Source organism: Mixophyes fleayi, chromosome 2 (assembly GCF_038048845.1).
Source record: "Mixophyes fleayi isolate aMixFle1 chromosome 2, aMixFle1.hap1, whole genome shotgun sequence".
NCBI classification, from domain to species: domain Eukaryota; kingdom Metazoa; phylum Chordata; class Amphibia; order Anura; family Limnodynastidae; genus Mixophyes; species Mixophyes fleayi.
This window is the reverse complement of record NC_134403.1, coordinates 243,756,633-243,771,998: the sequence shown is the minus strand read 5'-3', so window position 1 is coordinate 243,771,998 and position 15,366 is coordinate 243,756,633. Positions and strand designations below refer to the sequence as shown.

Sequence of the window (15,366 nt, the reverse complement as noted above, 5' to 3'; positions counted from 1 at the left end):
CTATATCATTTAGTGTGCTAATTCAATATATGGGCTTGATTTTGCTGGTTGTGGGTTTGGCTTACAAGCTTGTAAGTGTTGTTTTACATAGTCAGTGAAAATTATGACATCATGTAATTTCAAATAGCCATAGTCAGGCAGCTACATCTGAACAATATGTAAAATATATAGTTGTTAATCTGCCAGGTAGTAGTGTTGGGAACATTGCATTTTTACATATTATTATTTTTATATTATTAAGAAATCGTAACCATATGTTTTATGTTTTAAACTCATTCTTTCTCTTTAAGATTTGAAATATTATGTATATCTGAAAAACACATTGTCCGATATATGAAAATGGTTGACATTATATAGCTGTATCCTATAATAATTTTTTTAATTGAAATCAAGCCTAATACCAACTGACTTGGCTCTCTGTTTGTTGCTCAATATTATTTATGAATCCATAACCTTAGACCCTCTACGTATTGTATATGATAGTTTTGCATATGTTAGATGTGGCTCTAGTGCCGTCTACTGGCTACACAGCTGTTTTGTTTTTTTGTTTTTTCATAATATGGTAAAGAAGGTGAAGCTATTATGTTAAAGCAGTGATCTATGAAAAAGTCTTCAGAATGAGAATAAATCAAATGTGATTGTGTCATTTTGTTCTCTGCCAACTGATTAAATACACCAATTTTTGAATCCAGTTCCAATATCCTTGTCATCACAGAAATTCTTCATAATTATGACAATTTATGCTAGTAGTAATATGGCCACTAAGTACTGCCAGGTCAGGCCTTTTTTCTACAGAACTGGAAAACAGGAGGATCCAAGATTCAAGAGACAGGGACGTGAATACAATTTATACATTATAACACTGGGCATAACAAAATCAGAAACATTGTATAGTACTTGGGATTAGTATAAGAGGCATATTCAATTGGCCGCATTACTGTTAAAAGTAACGTGGCCTGCACATTTTTACCGTTATTACGGTAATAGTGCGCATAATTACTGTTATTACGGTAGTTCTAACGGCGGCTTTTTCCTTGCAGCTCCCTGAGCTGCGAGCAGAAAGCCGAGTTAACACTACCATAATAACGGTAATAGGTTTAACCCTGCCGTACTTCAGAATTGAATTTCCCCATAAATTTTTTACCACAACAAATCGTGAATAATTTTGCAAGCCTGGGTCTTTTTATTGGTCTAAATGTCATTCTTTTTTAGGATCAGTTGTGTGGTCGGGACCCTACTTTAACAGATGAACTGCTGAACATCCTGACAGAACTCACCCAGCTAAGTAAAACAACTAATGCAAAAGTGGCTCTTCGGGCCCGGCAGGTATATAACTTCATCCTAAATCCTTTGCTACTCAGTTTTTCAAGAGATTTCTGAGCACATATTTCACACATCCTTGAACTTTTTTAGATGTGCTTTTTTTTATCTCCATCAGGTCCTTATAGCTTCACATTTGCCTTCATATGAACTTCGGCATAACCAAGTGGAATCAATTTTCTTATCTGCCATTGATATGTATGGGCATCAATTTTGCATTGAAAATCTTCAGGTAATTTCTCACATGTTGTGTGTGGGTATATTTGCACCTACAAATCACAATCCGAATTCATGAATCTGCATACATAATTGTTTAGGACATGGTGAATTATGCCTATAATGTTTATGTTGTAAGCCTTTAGAACATATAGGGGGAATTTCAATTAGTCGCAAAATGTCTACGGAACGTCCATGAGACACTCCGTGGTGAAGATATGACAGAAATCTCCAGTCATAAGGTGCGAGGGAAAAACAAGTTGAGATTTGTACTGTAATTGCCAGCGATGACCGCTTGCCACTTCCCCGGAAATTGAATTCCTCCCATAATTTTTTATGAGTTCTGTTGCCCCCAGTTCAAATTTTTATTTGGAGTTCCACTCCGTTCACTTGTGACTTGATAGATCAATATATTGTCACACAGGCACCCTGCAGACATCAGTCACACGAACAATTTCTTGTTGCATATTAAATGGCGCTTTATTGTTGCATCACAATATCGGCAAACAACTGTCAGGACGACACCAGGCATCCTACATCTGGCTATACAGCAGTTTCCCTCGCCATCTGCCGGCCACTAACTGGCATCGGTTCAATGCACAATTTCACAGTACAGGCTTTTATAGTTGTGACTCCTCCCACAGCCTTGGGTGACTGACAGGCAACACTCCCACTTTGCTTTTAAAGGAAGTCTCCTCAGGTGCTCTGTAACTCCTATTCAGTACAGACACTCCTACCAGCTCTGATATTAGCCGTGGAAATAAAACACATCAAAGCATGTAAGTAAAAATCACACCTTTATATTTACTTTGTAACATGTCTCAGACCTGTACATAACATAGCCCCAGGGCCGCCTTCAGAAAAAATCGGGCCCAGTACGGGCCCCCGTGCCACCCTAGCCCCCCCCCCATGAGCGGGCCCACCAGGATCCGATCGCAGGGGTGGAGGATTCATTCCCCCTGCGATCATGTGCTCTGCCTGTGACAGATCACATGATTGCAGGGGGAATGATTCCTCCACCCCTGCGATCGGATCCTGGTGCCTGGCTGTCTCGGTGACAGCCAGGCTGAAGACAGAATAGCGGAGACCAGCGGCGGGCCCCAGGTAAGTATTTGCTGAGCTGTTGTACCGGGCCCCCTGGTGAGCCCGGGCCCGGTACAACAGTACCCCCGTACCCCCCGTACCCCCCTGATGGCGGCCTTGCATAGCCCAAGTGCAATGCTATATCTGTGTTACCTGGTCTGCAGCCTTAAGCTGCAGATTCCCCTGGACCTCACCTGTGCCTATGCCAGAGAGGTGTTGCTTTACCTCAATATATTGACAAAAAAAACATCACAGTGTAGTAAATGGTGTCATAGTAAATGGTATCGCAGTACAGTATACATTAATGCAAGATATGAAAGAAAGCAAAGGGCATTCATTATTAGAAACACTGGTGGCACATAATATATCCTGCAAAGGGTCCTTAAATGGCCTTTAGTAAATATTTCCCAGATGATCTAAGACTATGGGACCAATTGTTAATAACTGAGACATGTTTAGGCCAATGGATCTCAATTTTGAGTTAGGCTGCCTATTATTTTTTCCCTTTCCTTGTAGCTCCTCCTAATGCCACTTTCGTGATCCTTGCCAGGGAAAAAAAGATAAATTAAAATATCCTTTGTAGTCAGGGACCTCATCCCAATTATATTGTAATATTGACACTAGCTCTTATTCTCGCTGCATAAATATTTAAATACATATATACATATTTTCGCATAACCAGTATTTTATGAGTGATCACATTGGAATAGCACAATGTCAAAAAGCAAATGAGTAAATCATTATTGTACAGGTACCCCAGTGTGAGCTAAAATTGCAAGTTTTCACTCTCTTTCTCACTGATCAGTGCTATAGGTCCACACAAAAATACCAATTGCTCCCGCCTTCTTTTAAGTATCGTCGGATGTAGTAAAATATGAGAAATATAGTTGGTTAAAATATATCAAATGTCTAATGTTTCTAATGTGTAACCTCCTGTAGCCTGTAATCTGTACTTTATACAAACATGGTCAGCTATTTTCTTTCTTTAAGACAATGAGAATTAGTTAAAAGTATCACTAAGATATAATATTACATGTAATTGAAAGTTGCAAACTATGTTTTTTGATTAGAATCATTAGGATTATTCATGGCTTAATAAAATATATTGGTTTGCCATTATGTTCTTTTCTGCTGTTGTTTGTGGAGATCTTTTGTCATTACCTGAACTTATCCCACACCTTTCAGGTGGAGGAGCAACATAGTAAATAAGAAATATAAACAAAACTATTTATTGCAAAGTTCATGGATATACTTTGATACACAATTCTGTAAATACATACTGAGAATTGTTAATTCTAAGAAGAGTGCGGAGCAATGTGTAAATGTAGCTTATATGTGATTTTATCCAAAACATATAAAAGTGGATTCTTATTTTACATTGTAAGCTGTCATAAACCAGGACTCTCCGGGGGGCATTCAATTCCCCCCAGATTAGCGCCGCAATAACTCTATTATCATTATTACGGTAAAATCAGCCGGTTTTCTGCTCGCGGTTCACGGAGCCGCAAGCAAAGAACCGGCGTTGAAGTTTCCGTAATTACGGTAATAGTGCGCAGGCTGCGCGCTATTTACAGTAACGCAGCCAATTGAATTCCCCCCTTCTGCTGTTTATAAGTCTTTTTGTATATGTGACTCACTATATAACCATCCAAATTATGCAAATACACTAAATATTCATGACACTTTCAAAGAAATGATACAGTCCATTCACAACTGCTTACTCATATTGGCTTTGTATTAGGTCAAGTAGCCATGCGTCTACAGAAGATTTAGTGACGTTGTGAGCATTACATTTTACATCTATCGCAACTCCATAAATCACTTGCTCACTCAACTCCGACTAGAATATCAGTATCCTAAAAGATGTCCTTAAAAGCTTTAACGTAAAAGGTGGTGGCACACTAGTTAGCATTGCTATTTGGTTTTATTTCAACCAGGTTGCTATATGTGTGGAGTTTGTATAATCTTCCCAAGTCTGTGTGTGTTTTCTTGAGTGCACCAGTTTCCTCACACAGTCCAAATATACGTCTGATTAAATAGTCACTGGTGTTTATTTACTTGTGGTAGGGAAGGGACTAAACATTGTGGTTTCATATACCTGATGATAACTTGAAAACACATTTTGTTTCAGAAACTTATCCTCTCTGAAACCTCCATATTTGATGTCCTACCCAACTTTTTCTACCACAGCAACCAGGTGGTGAGGATGGCTGCATTAGAGGTAATGTTTTATTCTGAATATTGCCTGTTCTGGGTTTAGAGTCCAGTGAGCTTACTGGTGAGAAAGATAACGGGCCTGTTGTTGGAATAACACTGGTTTTCAACCCAAACAATTGATTGGTTAATTTCTCTTCCAGAAATCAATGCAATAATTTCCCTCCGCAACACTTCCACATGTGTGAGGTTTCTCGTGTGAGAATATTCTGGATCTGTAGCTCCATCCCTTACTTTAATGTAGCCCTAATTTCTGATGCTTACTATTTCTCTCCACTTTTTATCAGCTTGTAGATTTATGCTAAAAATAGTGAAGTAAGGTAATCATAATACAAACTTTTCATAAGTATATTGATGCAGCTCTTTACATCAACATTTGATCCATGCTAATACAATGTTTGATGCTTTTAGTGTAGCGTACATAAAAAGATTATATGTGTATTATTTACATTTTGGTACTAGCTTCTGTATACATTTCTGAAGCTAAATGCTGAGACATATGATGTGTCCCAGTTGTTATGGTACTCGGCTGAAGTTAATGCAAAAGAGTAAATAGTTGCACAAGGTGTTCCTAGGATTTCCCATATGCACCCATAGTATGATGGATTTTGGGTATAAGTTTTCTTTAGGGACATGCAAATAAGCAGTTAAAAGGGGCGTTCTCATTTTCCAATTTTTTTTTACATTTCTGAAACTCTGCACAGAGATAAGACTATACATTTGTAATGCAAACATAGTCATAGAAACATTTACATCTATTACAACTTTTAAAGTTCCATATAATCATAAAAATGCCTATGTCTTAAAGGGAGGCATATACTTTGTTATTGCGAGGGAGCACAGACTGTCAAGTACTGTTGTGACATGTCTGTTATGTCTTTCCTTATGTCAAGATATCACGATAGAAAAGTTTTATTGAAAATTTCATGATAACTTGAATATATCGTTGTTCGTTTATGGTTTTCATTTTCCTTCAGGTGTATGTACGGCGGGCATACATTGCTTATGAGCTCAACAGTGTGCAACATAGACAGCTGAAGGACAACACATGTGTAGTTGAATTTCAGTTTATGTTACCAACGTCTCATCCAAACAGGTTAGTGTTTTACTTTATATAGTTACAAAAAAAATTTCTGTACGTTGGGTACATGGTGTTTAAAAAGCTTAAATTGTGGTTGTTATAGAGGACGTATCTGTACTTGAATAATTAGTGACTTTTAGCCTCCTGCAGACAGGAATTTAAATATTCAGGAGTGATTATTAATGGCATGAAACCCCGAGTTGACGTATTGAACAATTTTATTTTTATTCCGGAATTAAATAGTAATCCATTCTTTTCATACACAAAATTATATCTATATGTAACAGTGGGTCATTTTGAGATGAATGTTCTGTTCACCCTGCGCACCAAAAAAGGCGTATCTGTCTCCATTGAAAGATTTTTGTGTTATCCTGACTTTCATCCCCCAAAAGAAACGTGTTCATAACCTTTACTTTCGGGAGGATGAACCGTGTGAGGTCCCCCCCGAAACAGCCAGCACTAGACTATGGCCAACAGGGCTGGTGACACTGTAATAGGTCAACCCGCAGACAGGGCTGCCAAGAGGAATTCAGGGCCCCGGTACAACAACTTTATGGGGCCCCCTTATAGTTGAACTTTGACATTTTTTTTTCGGCGGCACAAAAGTGGTAGTGGGTGTGCTCATACAATTGGGGGCATGGCTATGCATCATTGGGGCGTTGCTAGCCGGTGAAAAGCGCTAGGCCACCCTCCTACAGAAAAAAAAACCTGCATTGATGCGTACATCTTTGGCACAAGGGTGCAGTACCCGCTCGCCGAAGCGTGACATATGTCCCAGCACTCCTGACTTTCAGGACATCTAGCACCAGAGTGTAGTATATAAAAAATGCAGTGTGTACATAAAGAGTTCACAGTCTTGGCCTGCCCCTTACATTGGGCAGAACACTCACCAAAAATTGGGATTGTCCCACTAGAATCACAACATTTCACAGACTGTCCTGCTCTCTCCTACCTGTTCTTGTCACTTTCATCACTTGCGGCTGCTGGTTTCTTTAGTTGTGGCTTGCCTGGGTCCTGGAATGTTGTGGGCCCTATTTGGGAAAAAAAATGGGTACATTTAGAAAATTCCAACCAGCCTCAACGTTAAATCAATAGCACCCACGATTAATAATTAGGCATTCCTCCAGCCCCAACATTAAAATAATAGTATTCCCATTTAATAAATAAACTTATTTCCCTCCCTCCAAACAGCCACAGCAATAAATTAATAATATTTACATGTCATAACTATACCTATTTCCCTCAACCATCACTGCCATTAAATAATTAATTGGCACATCTAATAAAGAGACCTCATTCTCCCCAAACTCACTCCCACATGTAGTAGCCTCCAAACCAACCCATCTTAAATTAATAGTCCCCACTATTAAATTGCCCTACCATCGCCCCACAAACAAAATTGCACCCATTAATTAGCCACCACCTACCTCACACTACATTGCCACAAGCCCCCTGTGCCATCACACACACATTGCCACAAGCCCCCTGTGTCATCACACACATACATTGACACAAGCCCCTTGTGCCATCACACACACACATTGACACAAAAGCCCCCTGTGCCATCACATACACACATTGACACAAGCCCCCTGTGCCATCACACACACATTCACAAGTCCCCTGTGCCATCACACACACATTACTGTGCCCCTTCATCATTACCACACTGCACCCTCCATGCTGCTTTTCCCCCTTCACCTGGCCCCCATTCATCACACTGTACCATGCTGCTTCCCCCCTTCGTCACTCTGTGCCGTGCTGCCCCCCTTCCACCTCATTACACTGTGCCATGCTGCTGCCCGTCCCCTTCATCACACTGTGCCATGCTGCCCCCCTCCCCTTCACCACACTGTGCCATGCTGCACCCCCCCCTTCACCACACTGTGCCATGCTGCTCCCCCTCCCCTTCACCACACTGTGCCATGCTGCCCCCCCTCCCCTTCATCACTGTGCCATGCTGCCCCCCTCTCCTTTATCACTGTGCCATCCTGCCCCCCCCACTCTCCATCACTGTGCCATGCTGCTCCCCCTCTCCATCACTGTGCCATGCTGCCCCACCTCTCCTTTATCACTGTGCCTTCTTGCCTCCCCCCTCTCGATCACTGTGCCATCCTGCCCCCCCTCTCCTTCATCACTGTGCCATCCTGCCCCCCCTCTCCTTCATCACTGTGCCATCCTGCCCCCCCACCCTCTCCTTCATCTTTGTTTTCCTTCCCTTGCCTCCGTTCCTTTACTTATCTTTGTATTGGCTTCTTTCATCTCTTTTCTTCTGTCTTCTCTCTTCTGTCTTGCTCCTCTCTGCACCGCTCCTCACTGAATGTTAGGCGTGACGTCATCACGTTACTCCCAACATTCAGTGCAAACGGAGCAGAGAGGAGGGAAGAGGGACGCCAGCGCCGTGATCGTGTGAGTATTTCCTTTCAGTACCCTGGACCCCCACCAAGGAAGGGGGTTGAGCCACCAACACCAACCCCCCCCCCCCCCCCTCCCCCCCCTTCATGTGCCGTTGGGGGGGGGGGGAACAAAAGAAAAGAAAAAGATTTTAAAAGAAAAAAATGATAGTCGTCAGTGAGGGCCGGGGCCGGGCCCCCTGGCATGCCTGGGCCCTGTTAATTAATTGAAGAATTGCTGCCATGACATTGTGGCCACACATTGGAGGATGTTTATGAAAGCAGTTTGAAGAAAAGCTAGATATTTGAATCCAACAGTCATGGTTATTGACTTCTCAAACAAATTTACTTTTTTACTTCAGTTTCATAAATGTTCTCCTTTTTTGTAATGCAACACAGGTGGAACAATGGCTCCAATGTACAGTATTTACCTTAGAGTAATAATGTAATTTAGGAACTAGCAGAAAGGTACAGTTAGAACATTTTTATATGAGTATATTACATGTGAAAGATGTGTCTCCCTTTACAATGCTTCCATCCATATAAAAGTACTTACCATTATGATTATTTTACATTGCCAGCTACTGGTTGTTAATAGTGGCGGTCAAGGTAAAATAAAATCAGTATGGGCTATGCGAAACCATAACAAAACAGAAAACTATTCATATTTTGTAAATAATTATAGTTCAACCCCTTCCCCTGTTTCATGGACAAAGCAATTTATAATATTGGTTGTGTTTATATGTTAGCTATATATTTGTTACACTTCTCAACATAACTATACAAATTAATTCTCATATCCAATCTCTGTAGTGTCAGAAAAATACAGATAACTCTTCCCCTAATGAGGTTCTCCTTGGATAGGTGGTATATTGAAATTGTGGTGATTCTACTCGCATATGGTTATTTTCAATAGGGACAGGATGGCTGCATTTGCTGAGAACAGGAGGTCCAAGAACAGTCATATAATTTAACCAAGATGGTCCATATATAACCATGTATACAGACCTACCACAGTATTTTTAATTCCTTCACATTTATTGATTCAGTTGTGGTAGAAGGTGCATTTATGCATAATTATTTAATACTGAATTACAATTCCTTTGACTACTTTCCTGAATGCATTTAAAATAAAATTACACTAGATGGCAGTGTTTAGCCATGTTTTGAAGTTGAAAATCATAAGTTATGTACTTAATATTTTGATGCAGATGACAAAAACATTTTAGTTAGAACAACAAGTGCTGATGAATCTAGTTGAACCACCTTAAATTTTTAAATAGTTGTCATTAGAGTGCCAGAGTGGCAGCCTTATTTTCTGCTGGGATGTATATAAATTGTGGAATTCATGTAAAAACTATGTAATGTTACATGTGCAAACTTAGAAATAGCATAGATGGTCCTCCCTTTTATAGCTTACAGTACAAATGAGTGGGAAAGCATATGAGCACTTGGACTGGTTTAATAATATGGGGTATAGCATTGGTCCCTTAGTGATTACAAGAGATGACATTGATGAAAATTTAGATGCCTGATGAGTAGGCCTCTCTGCAGAGTTACTGTAGGTGTTAGGTGAGTATATAATGGATGTAAGTAGAAAATCCTGTAAATGAGGTGCAGCACAGTTGTCAGAGATGTGAGTGTAAAGAGATTGTAAGAAAGGAGGAGAGCAGGGTATCATTGCTGTATGATGGATATCATGCAGGTGTTAGGCTGCCGGTCTGATAACGAACTTGCAGAACAGATGACAGAGGTCTTCACCTATAGCAGCCGCCTTTCCTGTAGAGCTTTATGTGCTCACAGGTACTCGGATGCCCCCAGGACTTAACTCCTAGCGTAGTGCAAGTTCGTTAACAACACTGCAGCGGCAGGTCAGAGGAGGCTGAGTAGATGGTAGCGGATGGTCAGATGTAAGCTGAGGTCAGGGGTCACAAGCAAGAAGAATGGTCAAATAACACACCAAAGGATCAGGGTCACCAACATGACAGCAGAATCCAAGAACAAGGCTATAAAGTCACAACGGGAGATCCAATAGTAAACGGGCATAGTATCCACAGGGAAACTGGGACAAAGCAGGAACAGGACAGGAGCAGGTCAGCAACAGACAGAATCCATGCTATAACCGGCAGGGAGGCTAAGCCCTCCCTGCCTTAAATACTGATGGTAGCCAATGAAGGCTGCAGGGTTAACTTGTCTGATAATAGTAAACAGTCCAATAAATTTAGGCCCAAGTTTTTTGCAGGGTTGTCTGAGCTTGATGTTGCGAGTAGAGCCAGACCTTCTGTCCTACTTTGAAAGAACAAGTTGTACGATGGCGGTGAGAATTTTTTTTAGAGTGAAATGAGGCTCGCCTCAAAGAAGACTGAACTTTATTCCAAATAATCTAAAGGTCTTCAGCTGTAGAACGTATTTCCGGGAGGCCAGAAGAACTGAGCGAATACAGAGAATTGGACTAGGGGTGGAACCCAAAATGACAATAGAATGGAGAAGTATGAATAGAAGAATGACATGAGTTATTGTAAGCAAACTCTGCCCATGGTAATACAGAGGACCAATTATCGTGGAATTCTGAGGTGTACAACTGTAAGAACTGTTCCAGGGATTGATTAACCATCTCCGTCTGTCCGTTAGATTGAGGGTGGTATGCAGATGAGAGGCTGATATTGAACCCGAGGAAAGATTTCCAAAACTGCGCAACAAATTGGGAGCCACGATCAGAGACAATATCTGTAGGGAGCCCATGGAGCCAAAATAAATGTTGAGTAAAAAGAATAGCTAGACCACGTGCACTGGGAAGTCTAGGAACGGTATGAAATGAGACATTTTACTGAATCGGTCCACTACCACCCATATAGTGTTATGCCCTGCAGAAGATGGAAGATCAACGATAAAATCCATTGATAAGTGTGTCTAAGATTTCGAAGGAATGAATAACTGAACAAGCTGACCTGACGGACAGTTCCTGGGGACCTTATTCCTTGCACAAGTTTCACAAGACAGAACAAAGATCCTGATAATGCGGATAATGAGGACCACCACACGGAACGTGAAAGGATTTCCACTGTCTTAAAGATAGCGGGATGCCCGGCGGTCTTGCTGTCATGAGCTTCAAAAGGACCACTATTCTTAAGTGGATTGGGACAAACAGACGGTTCACCGAAGTGTCTGCAGGTGCTATCTTTTGAAATCTATGGAGAGTAACTCCCAAGTCTTGAATTAATCCAGCATGAATGCTAGATGATGGGATAATAGATAGTGGTACAGAAACTGGAACATGATGTGACAAGAAGCTCCTTGATAGCTTATCTGCCCTGAAGTTTTTAGAACCGGGTCTGTAGGTAATAATGCAGTTAAAGCCGGGTAAAAAAGAATGCCCAGCGGGCCTGTCTGGGATTCAACCGTTTGGCTGACTGGATGTACTATAGATTCTTGTGATCAGTTATCACGGAGATTACATGAATGACTCCTTCCAGCCAATTACGCCATTCTTCAATGACCCATTTTATGGCCAAAAGTTCCCGGTTACCTACATCATAGTTAGTTTCAGCTATAAAAAATTTATGGGAGAAGTATGTGAAAGGATGTAAACGGTGAGTATGAGGGTCTTTCTGGGAGAGGATAGTGCCAGCTCCAACATCAGAGGCATCAACCTCTAGAACAAAGGGTATATCTGGATTAGGGTGCCTGGGAACCTGAGCAGAGACAAATGCTTTTTTGAGGGTTTCAAATGCAGTTACCGCCTGAAGAGGGAAGTTAGTGGGATCTATTCCCTTATGGGTAAGGGCGACAATAGGAGCCACTATATCTGAAAATCCGCTGATAAATCTTCTATAATAGTTTGCGAAACCCAAGAATCTCTGGACAGCTTTGAGGTTATTGAGTTGTACCCAATCTAGAATGGCTTGGACTTTAGTTGGAGAAACCAGCAGAGGAGATTATGTACCCCAGGAATGACACCTTCTGTACCTCAAACTGGCATTTCTTCAACTTGGCGAAGAGATGGTGATCACAAAGTTTTTGGAGGACCTGCTTAACATGACACCGATGTAGGGACAATGGCTGTGAATATATCAGGATGTCATCCAAATACACGACAATGAACTGACCAAGAAATTCATGGAGCACTTCATTAATTAGGTCTTAAAATACTGCAGGTGCGTTACTAAGACCAAACAGCATGACCAGGTACTCGTAGTGGCCAGAATGTGTGTTGAATTCTGTTTTCAATTCGTCCCCCTCTCTGATGCGGATGAGGTTGTATGCTCTGCGGAGATCAATCTTGGTGAAGATGGTGGCAGTCTTTAGTTGATCGAAAAGCACAGAGATAAGGGGAAGAGGATAGGTATTTTTAATCGTGATTTGATTAAGACCCCGGTAGTCGATGCAGGGCCGCACTCTACTGTCTTTTTTTTTTTTATACAAAGAAGCATCCGGCTCCTACTGGAGATTTAGAAGGCCTGATAAACTCTTTTTCCAGATTTTCTTCTATGTACTCCTGCATGGCCTTATTATTTATTATTACCATTTATTTATATAGCGCCACTAATTCCGTAGCGCTGTACAGAGAACTCACTCACATCAGTCCCTGCCCCATTGGAGCTTACGGTCTAAATTCCCTAACATACACACATACAGACAGAGAGAGAGAGACTAGGGCCAATTTTGGTAGCAGCCAATTAACCCACTAGTATGTTTTTGGAGTGTGGGAGGAAACCGGAGCACCCGGAGGAAACCCACGCAAACACAGGAAGAACATACAAACTCCACACAGATAAGGCCATAGTCGGGAATTGAACTCATAACCCCAGTGCTGTGAGGCAGAAGTGCTAACCACTTAGCCACCGTGCTGCTATGGCCTTGGTCTCGGATCCAGAGAGAGAGTACAACCTCCCTTTGGGTAGTCTGGAACCAGGAATCAGATCAATGACACAATCAAAGTCATGATGTGGAGGCAGAGAGTCAGATGCTTTTTTAGAGAACACATCTCGGAACTCATGGTATTGAGGAGGGAGCTGCTCTAACACTGGTTGCAAGATCCAGAGGGGCAAGGTCAAGCAAGACTGCGAACAGTAAGGGCTTCATTGAGTAATCTCTCCTTTAACCCAATCCACTATAGGGTTGTGGAGGGAGAGCCAGCGATGGCAAAATTAATGGAATGAATGAGCAATCAATGAAGTAACATGACAGGGCTTCTGAGTGGAGAGCACCCACGGTTAGCTGCAGTAGAGCGGTCTTATGAAGAATTCTGCTGCCAGGCAATGGACTACCATCCAGGCCACAAACTGTGATGGCGGAAGCAAGCTTCACAGAAGGAATCCCAAAAGAGTGAGCAAACCCGATGTCCAGGAAACTGCCAGCAGCTCCACTGTCAATAAAGGCCGAGACGGCCACAGAACAAGCACCGTGAGTGACGTGTGCAGGAACTAAGACTGCATTTTTTGGCGATGTGATTTGCAAACCTAAGCAAACTACCCTGTCATTCCCTAATCATGCTCTTTTCCCGATTTGTTGGGAAAAGTGCGGGAAAAGTGGCCCTTGTAGAGGCAGAGGCCTTGAGACCGTCTTCTCTTCTTTTCTTCAGAAGAAAGATGGTATTGCACTAGTGTCTGTAGATGCATGATTGCATGAGTGTCTGTAGATGCAGGAACAAAAACAGAAGAGAAAGATGGAGCCTCTTTTTCCGCCTTCCTCTCCTTGATTCTTCTATCACTCTTAATGGCGAGCTGCCAGGGTCTCCAAAGATTTTGGAGAGGGGTACTGTAAAAGAGTGTCCTTGTTCTGTTCTGACAACCCTAAGCAAAACTGACTACGTAACGCCGGATCATTCCACTTGCTGTGAGTAGACCATCGTCTAAATTCAGCAAAGTACTCCTCAGCAGAGCACCGGCCTTGCTTGAAGGCCCTCAGATGAGTCTCAATAGAGGCCACTCGTTCCGGGTCTTCATAGAGCAGACCCAAAGCAGCGAAGCATCCACAGACTGCATGATTGGACTTGTGAGAGCCAGACTAAAAGGCCATGACTGGGGATCACCCTGGAGGAGGGAGATGATGATTCCGACCCTCTGTTGTTCTGAACCGGAAGACCGAGGTTTCAGACGAAAATAGAGCTTACAGCTCTCCTTGAAATTCCGGAACAAAGCTCTGTCCCCAGAAAACCAGTCCAGCAAATTTAATTTGGGTTCTACCGCAGGAGCCAAGGTGACTTGTGAAGTTCTAGAGGCTTCCTCTTGTGCAGACAGATGATGCGATAGTCCCTGAACCTTCGACAATGTCTGAATTTGACCAGCCAGGACTTGGGCTGGAGATGTGTTGGTTCCACTTTCATCCATCCCGAGCAATTCCTCCTAGAATATTCTGATAACGAAATTGCAGAATAGATGACAGAGGTCTTCACCTATAGCAGCCGCCATTCCCGTAGAGCTTTATGTGCTCACAGGTACTTGGATGCCCCCAGGACTTAACTCCTAGCGTAGTGCAAGTTCGTTAACAACACCGCAGCGGCAGGTCAGAGGAGGCTGAGTAGATGGTAGGAGATGGTCAGACGTAAGCCGAGGTCAGGGGTTACAAGCAAGTAGGATGGTCAAATAACACGCCAAAGGGTCAGGGTCACCAGCACAACAGCAGAATCCAAGAACAAGGCTATAAAGTCACAACGGGAAGTGCAATAGTAAACAGGTATCCACAGGAAAACTGGGACAAAACAGGACAGGAGCAGGTTAGCAACAAACAGAATCCATGCTATAACTGGCAGGAGGCTAAGCCCTCCCTGCCTTAAATACTGATGGTAGCTGTGACTGGATCACTATTAAATAACTTTTGGTAAACATTTCTTTAAAGCAAATAGCACAGGGCACTTATTTTTGATATTGTGAAATAGGAAATCGTTATTTCTGAGACCAGGGGAAGAAATTTGTCTCTTGTTTAACCTTGCTATAGGATATGCCTATTTCTGATGTATGTATCTGATACAATGAGCCTTTGTTTACAAAGCCTCTTGTGTATTGTGATGTGGGAAACTAGCTTGTTTTTGTTTTTTGTTGTTCTGTGTGAATATGTATT

The 15,366-nt window shown here is 42.0% G+C and overlaps 1 protein-coding gene across 3 annotated transcripts in view; it reads left to right on the top strand.

Annotated features, from left to right (window-relative positions):
- ACACA (acetyl-CoA carboxylase alpha) overlaps positions 1-15,366 on the top strand; it is a 526,387-nt gene that overhangs the window by 121,076 nt on the left and 389,945 nt on the right. For all 3 annotated transcript variants that reach the window (XM_075195717.1, XM_075195718.1, XM_075195719.1), the window contains exons 25-28: positions 1,213-1,326; positions 1,439-1,552; positions 4,751-4,840; positions 5,811-5,929. In XM_075195717.1, the coding sequence (XP_075051818.1) occupies positions 1,213-1,326; positions 1,439-1,552; positions 4,751-4,840; positions 5,811-5,929 (437 nt within the window). The remainder of the gene's footprint in view (positions 1-1,212; positions 1,327-1,438; positions 1,553-4,750; positions 4,841-5,810; positions 5,930-15,366) is intronic.